Source organism: Eptesicus fuscus, chromosome 5 (assembly GCF_027574615.1).
Source record: "Eptesicus fuscus isolate TK198812 chromosome 5, DD_ASM_mEF_20220401, whole genome shotgun sequence".
Taxonomy (NCBI): domain Eukaryota; kingdom Metazoa; phylum Chordata; class Mammalia; order Chiroptera; family Vespertilionidae; genus Eptesicus; species Eptesicus fuscus.
In genome coordinates, this window is record NC_072477.1 from 40,737,511 (window position 1) to 40,749,978 (window position 12,468).

The 12,468-nt window shown below is 44.6% G+C and overlaps 1 protein-coding gene across 1 annotated transcript in view; it reads left to right on the forward strand.

The window, feature by feature from the left end:
• Positions 1-12,468, forward strand: part of NIN (ninein) — a 97,334-nt gene that overhangs the window by 3,700 nt on the left and 81,166 nt on the right. The window contains exon 3 of the mRNA XM_054716079.1: positions 5,706-5,909. Coding sequence (XP_054572054.1) covers positions 5,727-5,909 — 183 coding nt within the window. The 5' untranslated portion in view covers positions 5,706-5,726. The remainder of the gene's footprint in view (positions 1-5,705; positions 5,910-12,468) is intronic.

Below are 12,468 nucleotides of genomic sequence, written 5' to 3' on the forward strand. Positions count from 1 at the left end.
CTGGTCTGTGGGCCCCCAACAGCTATGTCTGATCACAGACCCAAAAGCATCTATTATAACACCCAGCGAAAGCGGCTGAGCCAGGAGGGACATGCAGACATTCCTCGTAGCTGTTCAGCTGCTGGACCATCTGGAGGGGAAATAAAAGGCCTGGGCGAGGGGCTCTGGCATTGTGCTCATTTATTACTTGGCCTTCCCTGCCAGGCTTTGTCCCCCTTTCACTCCCTGTGGCCCAGAACAGACGTCCCCTTTGGCGGGGGTGCCGTTCTTACAAGCTCCTTTCTATATCTTGGATGCTGGAAAGTTCATAAGTTCAGGCATCCACTTCATGCTGGCCTTACGATGGGGACTTCATCGTTCCAGCTGCACCCGCACCTATGTCTCTCCCAGCCCCAGTTGGCACTGTGACTTCATCAGCCAGGGCTGCCGGGGAGAGCACAATGACACAGCTCTGCAATGGACCTCCCTGTCAGGGTCTGCGCATTTTGGCAGCCTTGTTTTGAGTTATTTGGAAGGAAAATGCTCCGAATAGTTCTCATTATGGGTGGTAAATGTTTTGATTAATGGCTCTGTGCATCTGCCCCTTATTTAACCATCCCCAGTTAGAACTTCAAAATATTGCCCACACTGCCCTTTTGTTCCAGAAGAGTGGCGAAGGCTTCTGGCCGTTCAGTCGGGAAGGTAGATGGTTGAAGGGAGGCCCAGGTTGGTGGCAGGCTTTTATAAAACTGGAATTGTTCTTTGCCATTTGAAAAAAGATTCATGACTCCAAACCCAACTCTCTTCATCTCTGAGTAAGATTCCCGTCCTTGGCGGGTGTCCGTTAGTTAGGCTTTGACTCCGGGAAGCATTGAGCTGCACAGATTAGACCTATTTAAGTGTTTGGGGGAATTCATTTAACAGCTCTCAATCCCTGGACTTTGCCCATTATGGAAGAGATGGGATTCTTCAAGATCATTTTTACATACAAATGTATGTCTTCCTTGCGCTGAATCCCAAAGCTGCTTGAGTAAAAAGAGATTGCTTTTTCTGTGTATCCCTAATGCCTGGGAGGCTATAAATATTCAATAAATGGCTCAAGGGTGGGAGGGAAGAAGGACCCACCATTCCCCATTCCGACCTGGAGGAGCCTGCGGCCATGGTTTCTAGTACCGGGCACAGTTCAGCTGGTTGACACATAAAAGGCGGAGAGAAGTGATTTGCCGATGATGTCATTGCAGGGGCCCCATTCAAGAGTTATTGCGTGTAGGATTGAGAGGCAGTAGAGTTTAGAGTCAGACCAGGGTTCCACTCTTGGCTCCACACCCATGTTCGTATTGAATTCTTGGACAAGTTCTGTACTTTTGCCAGCCCCCAATTTCTGCATCTTAAGTGGGAAGGTGAAATCTATCTAAAGTATTAGGAAGATTCAATGAGATCATATAGGTAAAGCACTCTGCATAGGCCAGACTTATAGTAACTGCTCGGAAATTGTTTAAAAAATTGTTTCTGCTGAGCTCCCAACTATATTTCAGCCTTTCTGCTGTTGTTTCACATTAAGTTTATTAACAATCTGCCTTTAATGATTGAGGCAACATTGAACATTACCCGCTGCCATTATCGTTTAGTAATATAGCATTTTAATATACATCACATGTACCCTGCCCATTCTTGCTCTCTGGATTCTGGCATCCACCGCTCCTGCTCTGCGCCTGTAAAGGCAGATCTGTGGCTGATGGGCCTGTGTGAGTTACCTCTCTTCAGTTTAACCCCTTCTCTGTAAGTCACAGATATTTTCTTGGTGGTTTTCTCAATTCCCCTCTTGTATCAGCTTTCTCTGGGATTTGCTACTCTCAATTGCTTACCATATTTAACCCTCAGGACAACCCTTCCAGGTGGGTATTACCCTTCCCGTTCTATAAACGAGGAGGCCATGGCAGGTATGTTAGACAGACTGTCCCCCAAAGCCACGTTCCATAACAAACAAACTGGCTCATTTACTCCTTGAACCAAACTTCAGGCGGGCGACTCTGTGTGATACAGTTTGGCAGTGGGTGCTGGCTTTCTACTTCTGTTGGCTACGTCTGGGACTGAAAATGCCTTTGAAAAAGGGTTGGGTTGAGGTGGGGGATGGAGGAGTGGAGGTGTGTTTGCAGAAGAAATAGGCATTTCAAACTCTGTGTGTGCTCCTTTATTTCTGTAGCTCTCACTCAGGTGAAGCTTCCACTCAAGAAATCTCCACATACCCAGTCAGTCCGTGTTCACTGCGTCCTGGTGTGAGGATCAATCACACTGTACTGTGTGTTTGGGGGACACTTTGAAAGAAATAGAAGTTGTGGATCTTCTCCTTAAAGAAATTTCTGGCAAGTGGGGAGAACAAAATTCTTGCACATGAAATTACTGATGAACATTTGGGGAATGATATCAACCAGTAAACATGCATTCTGTGCCAGAAGAGTACTGACAACTTGTCACCATATGTAACATCTTTTGGATGTTTCCTTACATACGATCCTTCGATCCTTTGTTCTGCAGGGGTAGGGCTGTTTTCCCCCTTAAGTGAAAAGAATGTTCTCCTAAGCATGGTGTCTTGGGAAGGAGAGAGATGAAATACAGAAATAAGAAAGGAAGAGAGAGAGAGAGAGAGAGAGAGAGAGAGAGAGAGAGAGAGAGAGGAAGGAAGGAAGGAAGGAAGGAAGGAAGGAAGGAAGGAAGGAAGGAAGGAAGGAAAGCTACTGTAAAATGAAGGAAGTTTTATCTAGCAAAAATCCAGTGACCTCCCAAAGAGCAGGGCATGATAATCTATCAAATTCAAAGCCATGCATCAGCTCAGGACTCCTCAGTATATTGTGAGTTTTATGGCCCTCTTTCATTGGTTTAGATGGACAAGTCCCAACCCTTAAAAATAGTTCTTAAAAGAGGAAGTGTTAGAATTCTTTCTCTTTGGGTTTTTTTAATATGCAAAATCAAGCAAAAGCAGAATAGTCTGGCATTTATGAAGTTGGTCAGATTACAGCCCAAGGGACAGTTAAACTCAAGAGAGTGAGTCTGAGAGCTATGGCAACCCTGAAAACCCCAGAGCACCTTGGGGATTCTCAGCCGATCGTAGCTGACAATTAACTGGCAGACGCTAAGTGGATCTCATTAGCCAAGCGTTGCCTCTTCTAAATTCCCAACTTTTGTGGCTTTGCTTAACACCTTGGTGTTTCGTTTCTGTTGCTTTGATGTTTATATAGCACTCTCAACTTCGTTTGAAAACATTGACATGGTGATTAGTTAACCCAACAGACCAGCCGGGAAGGTAGCCAGAACCAGCAGCACCTTAGTAATAGAAAGACTGATAATTAGGAGAGACCTTCTCACACCAGGAGCCTGGACCAGAGGGGCGCCACTCCACCCACCTGGTTCTGCTGAAGATCAGGAAGATCGGGGCTCTGTTTCACCTTGTCATGTTTTGTCCAGTTGTCGGTAGAAAGAAAGCCACACAGCCTAGAGCATCATTGATTTGTACGGAAGGCTCTCCTATTTTCAGTTCTGGCCGTGTTCAACACCTCAGCTCACACACTTCCCATGTTGTAACGATGTGCTCCATGGAACATCACCTCTAAGTCAGAGTTTTCTGACCCACAGCTTGTTTTACTTAAAAGTGCTGCTTTTCAGAGTAGGATGGTGTTTGCAGGGGCTGGGGGAGGGGGAAGGGAGAGTTGCTGTGCTGCGAGTATAGAGCTTGTCACATAAGATGAAAAAGATCTAGAGATCTGCTGTACAACAATGTACACGATGGAGTGAACAATACTACTACACAATTAAAATGTTAGAAGACGGGGTTTCATGTTATGTGGCTTTTTATCACAATACAAATTATATTGCAAGATAAAGAAACCTTTTTTTAAAGGTGCTGCTTTTTACAGTCCAGGGCTGGTTCTGAGAGCCTTGTTTCAGAGAGCTGAGGTCATCGTCTCAAGGGTATATGTCGTGGGTGGCTTCCATTGCATCATGGGGAAGGTACCTCCAGATGTGCAGGTGCCAGACTCTGATGGGAAGGCCCGACACATTATACATGAACTATTGTGCAAGCAAAAAAACAGATATCATTCTTTAAGTATGATGTACCTAGTATTTTATGATGTACTAGAGGCCCAGTGCACAAAATTCATGCACGGGGGTGTGTGTGTCCCTCAGCCCAGCCTGCACCCTCTCCAATCTGGGACCCCTCGAGAGATGTCCGACTGCCCATTTAGGCCCAATCCCTCTCACAATCCTGCCTGCCTTCCTGATTGCCCCTAACCGCTTCTGCCTGCCAGCCTGATCACCCCCTAACCACTCCCCCTGCCAGCCTGATTGATGCCTAACCACTCCCCTGCCAGCCTGTTTGCTCCTAACTGCCCTCCCCTGCAGGCCTGGTCCCCCGCAACTGCCCTTCCCTGCAGGCCTGGTCGTCCCCAACTTCCCTCCTCTGCCAGCCTGGTCACCCCTAACTGCCCTCCCCTGCAGGCTTGATCACCCACAACTGCCCTCCTTGCATGCCTGGTCCCTTCCAACTGCCCTCCCCTGGTGGCCTGATCGCCCACAACTGCCCTCCCTTGCAGGCCTGGTTCCTCCCAACTGCCCTCCCCTGCTGGCCATCTTGTGGCAGCCATCTTGTGTCCACATGGGACAGCCATCTTTGACCACATGGGGGCAGCCATCTTTGTGTGTTGGAGTGATGGTCAATTTGCATATTACTCTTTTATTAGATAGGATAACTTTAGTAAAAATGATTGTGAGAGTTATAGATGACTCCGTGTTTTTACTGATCCCATGGAAAGTGGGAAGGCAGAAGGTCTAGGGTTTGGGTGGGTCAGAGAGATGCAGGGCGGCGATGGCCTAGATGCTAGAGGTCCCCTGAGATTCTGTGAGATTCGTACGATCTGTGGCTCCTTCGAACCTCAACGTCTGAAAGGTTGGAGTATTGTTTTCTCCTCTCTCTAGGCAACAAATCATTACCTAAACCTCCCTGGGACTAAAGCCAGCTTCAGGGAATACTCTTCCTGTCACACCTCATGCAATTGCACCAATCGTTAATTGAGTTGCTTTTCTAAGGAACTCTTGGAAAAGGCATTTGGTCCCATGTAAACAGGGAGGTGATTTTGTATCAGATGTGCTCATCCAGTGCTTTCTGCTGCAACCATTTGGTCTAATTGCAACGGGGACATCTAGGCTGCAGGAAGAGAAACTAAGCAGCAGCTCATCCAGCCAGCGACTGCAACATCTGGACAGGCTGACTAGAGCGTGCGGACATGCATGGAAGCTCTGGTCCTGTGGTCTGTTGACACCAGCAGTTACTTTATTTGTAAGGGACTGGGTGTCAGAAGTGGCCTTTCACTGTCTGTAAATCCTGGGCAAGAATCGTTCTCAGTCTTGAGTTTGAGAGACTGGCTGCCCACCTGTGGGGGTGCCCTTCTGCCTACAAGACTCCCTCATTCTGGTAAAGTTAGCCCGTGGTGACCGGACCTCGCGGGTGTGCCTGTGGGAGTGCATGGGACTGGGCAGGGCTGGTCCCGGAGAGACCCATGCTCTCGCTGGTGGGTGTGAGTATTCCCTCTCCTGCTGGCTCTCACCAAGGTCCCTTTTGGCCTGCACGAGGGGACCAGGGCGTGCAGAGGATAGGGATAGTGGTGCCGAGGGGTGGCAGTGGCGGGATTCCAGGGGTTGCCACCACCTGACCTTGTCTCTATCCCGCACAGGTGAGCGCTGTGGGCTATGGGATGGATGAGGTGGAGCAGGACCAGCATGAGGCCCGACTCAAGGAGCTGTTTGACAGTTTTGACACGACGGGCACTGGGTCCCTGGGACAGGAGGAACTCACCGACCTTTGCCACATGTTGAGCTTGGAGGAGGTGGCCCCGGTGCTGCAAGAGACGCTGCTTCAGGACAACCTCTTGGGCAGGGTAAGGCCTGGGGAAGAGCACCGGGTGGAAGTGGGTGCGGTTTCTGTCGGGGTGCTGGGGGTGGGGCAAACCACACCTATCGCAACTTGTTTCTGACATCCTGGCTGTGTGCGCCCTCAGCTCTTAACCTGAGACACAGACCAAATGTAATGGGCGTGAGGTACCGTGCAGTTTGCTCGGGAGATGAGGGCTTGCTGTGATTTGCGCTCTGGAAAGGTGTGCCCTGAGCATCTTAGATAAAGAGAGAAAAAGAGGTAACAAGAGGATGTTTTCTTACCTTTTTCTTGTTACTCGTGGATCGTTGTATGGACTCCACTTTCACCACTGAGCCAGCAGGGAGGTGACGGATTTCCAGGGCAGAGAATGGGAGTGCAGTAAGGAGGCTCCATTCACAGGAAAGCAGATTGCCGTTACGAATTTTACTCCTGATAAAGCCCTTTCTGCTGTGGATTGTTTCTGGGGTGAAGTATTAATTAAACTCTTCACCCAGGAAATAAGACAGGAGGATAAGTAAATACAGTGCAGGCTCATTTAAAACCCAGCACGACTCGCTTCCAGCAGGGCTGTGTGTGTGCCGATGTTAACTTCTGCGTTTGACAACAAATAGTCATGTTCTCCCTGTAGATCAAGTCACGGAGATCTTTTTTTCCCCTCTTGCTGTTAGTGGGAAGGATGTTTGATCCGTCACGACCCGATATTGCCTTCCATTCTCATAAATATTATTAAGAGCATCATGTATATGGCTTTGGGTTGAACCTGGCTGTTGATTTTTTTGAATGAATGAGAGGAGAAAACGGGCAATACTTTTGAGCTCTGCTTGCCGTCACTTTGTAGACAGGAGTTTCTAGCATGTGGTATAAATTGAGGAAGCAGTTGGGGATCTCAACTATATTCCAGTGACTGAACTTCCTTTTCTTCGCTTCATTTTCATTGTCTCTTAGCTGACAAGTTGGGTAAGTGACCTCAGACACTGTAGGATGCCCTGGCTCTCTGTAACATGAGACAGACAGGAGTAGCAACCACCCTGAAATTAATGCCAAAGGGTGATATTCTCAGGGCTGGCACCATGGATGTGGTGTTTAACAGGGCTCAGACTTAAAGAAAAAAAACTAAGTTTTTGCAAAACTGGGGTCATTCTTGGTCACTTTGGAGGCGTTAGCTACGTGTGAATACATGTGGTCCCCCCAACATGCTAAAAATTTTGCTTGGAAAACCGTAGAAATGGGGGATTTGAGGATTAAACCATTTGCTCCTCATCATGTAATGTACACAGGAGCTTTTTAGTTCTGCCTCACTCCCAGGCGCTTTGGGAAGGCAAAGGAGTAGCGTTTCCACTGTGGGCCGTGGAGATCTCAGGCTTGTCGGGGTCTAAGAAATAGTATGAAAGAGGGGAATCTCACTTAATGCTCATTAAAGCCCAAGAGGACAGAATAGAGGTTTCCTTGAGAGAGGTGTTGGAGGCAGTGTAACCATGGAAGCCCCTGCTGTGAACAGATCACACCTCGGCAGCAGGTTCGCAGTTTGCTGTCCAGATGTTGCACATCTTCGCCCTCATTTGGCAAACTGGAACAGGGGAGCAGTTATCGATTGACTTGTTAACGACCTGACACCACCAGCCCGCTTCTCATGTCTGCTGTTTGCCTGTGAATAAGGAACACCTAAGTGGTCCGTAGCGTGATATTTGCTTAGTGAGCCTGTGATAAAAGTTAAATCGATGTCTGCATATTGATTTCATGTGGGAGTTCCTGGTGATGGTTTTGAGACCAGGGCTGCCATGAATTAATGCACTAAGTTCCATTTGCATTTTTTATGAAATTGAATTATTCTCCTCAGATGATTGCATAAACGTGGCCATATGCTGTTAAGACACTATATGGTCTATAATTTTAAAATGTGGGGAAAAAGTTCCTCAGAATTCACAGAAGCAATCCATGTGCTAGCACCTTCTTGGGTATATTGAGTAGAGTCAGAAGTTGTAAAATGCTAAGTTTTTAATGTCAGCCATATGTTTTCTCTTCAGATATTATTTATAGAAAACTTATAAGGGTTAGGAGTTTGGTTTAATAAAACAGGAGAAGGGAGTAGAAGCATGACAAATCTAAATATAGTCATCTGTTCATTAATTCAACAGATATGTATTGTGCTATATGTGTCCTGCATGTCAGGCATTCTACTAGTCTTATGGGTGCAACTTATGTTTATTGTAAACTATGGTTTTCCATTAAATTGGCTTTTGGATGCATCAGTATTGATCAGTTTCCTGGTTTTAATTTTATCTTTTAAATCTCAACAAGTATAATTTTAAAATAAAATAAAACTTTAAGTTTACCTTTATTGGAATTAGGCTCAATTAGTCATGTTTCCTTGAAAATAAATAAGATAAAAAGCACTGTCCTCCCCTAAGAACATGAATATTGTCTATTATTTTCTTTTAAAATCCATCTTAAATAATTCTTTGTTCTTTTTTTTTTCTTCTTAAAGCCCAATGTTTCTTTTGACAGTTGTTAAAGAAAGTAACTTAAATCGATTTGCCATTTCCATGAATTTTTCTAATAAGCCATTTACCCCCAAATTATGTTTCCATTCATCTGTCTGATCTTGCTTTATAACTTGAAACCATATTCCCCCCACACAGTGGTTATACAGGGTGGGGAAAAAGTAGGTTTACAGTTGTGAGTACACGAAGCACAGTTTATTCCTGTATTATTATTCACTAGTAATTGTATTATTTTCCCTATGAACAACTGTAAGCCTACTTTTGCCTCACCATGTATGTGTTTGAAAAGCCAAAAGATTGTGAATCACCAATTTGAAGGAAAAAGGACATTCCTGATAGATGTTTCCTACTAGTTTATCAGACGAGCTCCATTCATATCTTTGCCACAGTTAAGCAGTTGTCAGGTGGGTGAGACCCCAGGACAAGGGACTTCTCAAGACACTGAAGAATTTATAGTCTGGTCACATAATGTAAGTAGTACTGGGAGCAAATACTACAAACATTTTAAAAAGGGAACCACATTAGTTCTTTTTTTTTTTAATCTTTATTGTTGAGAGTGTTGCAGATGTCCACCCGTTGCCCCCCTTCACCCGGTTCCCACCCCACCCCAGGCCTTCACCACCCTATTGTCTGTGTCCATAGGTAATGCATATATGCATGTAAGATCTTTGGTTAATCTCTTCCCCCTGCCCCCCTTCTCTCTGAGATTCGTCAGTGTGTTCCATGTTTCCATGCCTCTTTCTATTTTATTCATCAACTTACTTTGTTCATTAGATTTCTTGTTCATTGAACTAAGTTTTCATCCAAACCTCCGATACCCATTGTAGGTGCTTCCTGGTTTTGTGTCTTTTAAATGAAGTGTTTCTATATGCCTCTCTCTCTCTCTTTTATTAGAAATCTGGACATAAATATGATCATGTACCTTGGTTTTTTTGAAGCCTTTCGTTCTATCCTGTTTTAAAAATGCATTTCCTTTTCATTATGGAATATTCCAACTTGAGACAGAACAGCCCCCTGGGGTTCTGGTGAGTTTCCTTGCTATACTTTTGATGTGAATTTAGACGCTGACGGGCCCCATGCCCTTGGCACCCTCTAGATTCAGAACAAGCTACCTGAAGCAGAACTCATCATCGCTCCAAAGAGTTCTGTGGGTATGCAGACTTCAGTCATCAAAGGCACTTTGAAAATTTTTAGTATTAAATTTTGATACTTGTACAAATATAAAATTTAGCTCAGCTTTCCCACCTTTTATTTTCAAGTGCTTGGCGTTCTTTTATAAATGTCAAGGTTAATTTCCCATGGAGGATTGCTTTTTTGTTGTTGTTATTTCCAATTCATTAAAAGCTTTTTAAGGTTTCTTTCTCTTATACACATTTTAACCATTTGAAAAATAAGTCAGAAATATAGAAGTATTTCCTGATTGAGAGAGAGAGAGAGAAGAGAGAGAGAGAGAGAGAGAGATTTGTTGTTCCACTTATTTATGTATTCATTGGCTGCTTTTCTTGTATGTGCCCTAACTGGAGATTGAACCCGCACCCTAGGTGTATTGAGAAGATGCTCTAACCCAGTGGTCGGCAAACTCATTAGTCAACAGAGCCAAATATCAACAGTACAATGATTGAAATTTCTTTTGAGAGCCAAATTTTTTAAACTTACACTTCTTCTAACACCACTTCTTCAAAATAGACTCGCCCAGGCCGTGCTATTTTGTGGAAGAGCCACACTCAAGGGGCCAAAGAGCCACATGTGGCTCGCGAGCCGCAGTTTGCCGACCATGACTCTAACCGACTGAGCTACCTGGCCAGGGCCCAGAAGTACTTTCTGGTGGTGATTATTTGGATTTGTTCTCCGTGTGCAAAATTATGCTTGATCATGTAGTGCCTATTTATAACCACCTTGTGTTCACGCTCCTGTTTCATGTTATTGATCTGAGGCTTTTTTGAACGCCTTGGAGGGAATGGTGGAAACATTTCTCATTGCATCTCTTAAACGTCTGAACCTGTGCTGTATCTTACTGTTTAGCCACCATAGAGCAACCTGAAATAGTGAAGGGTATTTTCTGATTCCTAGGTTGGTCTTGTGACTCGGTATCTCTCCATCACTCCCTTCTTTATAATAATCTCATCTGGGGTCGAATTAAACTCCTAAGGGCATGTGATTCCCGCTTATAGACAAGAAGACATTCTGAGTCAGAGGCTACAAGAGTTGTCTCCATTCTATATTAACACTTTCTTGTCAAATTCACTGCAGAATTAACTTTGGTTTCGCATACTGTGAACCTTGAGTCTCTTGAGTCTGACAAAAGCAGGGCATAGGGGAGAGCCGTTGGGAAGGAGGGCCTTGTGCTCTCCGCACATGTTGAGAACAAGGACTAAATAGCTTTTCTTTCCCACCTGCTTTATTGCAGGAGTGGTCATCTCTTTCATCAGAGAAAGTAAGGCCAGGAATGCTCACTAAGTCTCCTACAATATCCCACCGACACTTTTATGAGTAGCGTCTTGTCTGCATGAGGGCACTTAAAGTTCTTCAGTGTCTGTCACACGTTTTTGACTTAAATGTTCATCTGTATGACACAGAGAAACCTGAGATCCAGACCTTGGAAAAGTGCAGTGACTTGTCCAAGGTCAGGCAGCTCACTTGAAGCAGCACCAGAATAGAAACCCAGGTTTCCCAGTCCCCAAGTATGATTGCTGTCTCCACAGCCTCTTCAGACTCCAAATATGCAAAGATGAATCTCATTCTCTGCCCCCCTTCAACCCTGCCCCCACCACATCAAGCTAGGACACTAGTGGAGCACCGTCTTTGAAGTCAGACCTGGATTCATATACTGACTCTTGCCACATTTTAGCCATATGGGCATATTATCTAAATATTCTGAGTCTCGGTTTGTTTACCTGTACAATGGGAAAAATAATGCCCTCCTTGTAAGCTTGTGGTTAGGGTTGACCTAGATTGTGTATTTCAAATACATCATAGAGCCAGGTACCCAGCTAACTACTGTGCTCTATAGCTCCTTCCTTCTCTTACACACCTAGAATGGGTATTTGATAAGTAATGAGTTCCCAGCAATGATTTTCTGAGAAATCTTAAGAGTAGAGAATGGATTTGCTAGAAACTCGTATGGTGGTGGTATCATCTATTTCTATCCACAGGCAGGGCGGCTTGGAGCACAGTTTCATACAGGTGCTTTCAGTTTTTAAAACTTGCCTTTTCAAATGGCCTTTGCCTCTCTCCACATTGTCTGAAGTACATGACAACTAAGCTGCAATAACTTGAATGCTTTATTCAGTATCTAACATTTTATAACTATGTCTTTCATTATGAAACCCAGTCTCTTTGTTCCTCTATGTCATTTCTCTTTGCATAATGCCGGAAACATTATTTTCCTCTACATTGACCTTCTGAGGAGTCCATATTTCTATACCCGTTTCAACTAACACTATTTTGAATGTTCTCTCCTTGGCTTCCCTTTGTGTATGAGATACAAACCTCCTTCGTGTGAAGGTAGTCACACGGACCTTTGTCTTGTTTCACAAGCTCACTTTGTTGAATGCTGGCTCCAGCTCTCTCATCTTGGGTCTGTTTGAAGCACTGCCTGCACACACATGGAAACTGTATGCATTTGATCTCCAAGATTGCACAAGATGATTTTATGCAACGTTAGGTTCCTTATTTTACTTCCTGTGGCTTGTGTGTGTATGTGTGTGTGTGTGGTTTAAAATAGCATTTGTTTCTTATGTGGTGCTTAAATTCTTTTCTCAGAAAGGCAAATTGTGTTTCTAAAATAGCATTCATGTGAAATTTGGGGAGCAAAAGTGATGAGGCACATTTCTATTAAGCGGTGGTGACACATGACAGAAAAGATCAGACTTGACTGGTCTTCCTGTTAATTTAGTTTAAATGTCATGTGTGTTTTCAGTCAGTCATGTAATTTTCCCATTGCTGCAAACTGCCCTTTGAGGCATACAAGATATAGGAATGCTTGTAAAATGAATGGCAGCAATTATTATTCAAATGAGGAGTTACCAGCCAGGGAGTGCACAGCTCCGAAGCTTGTTACCC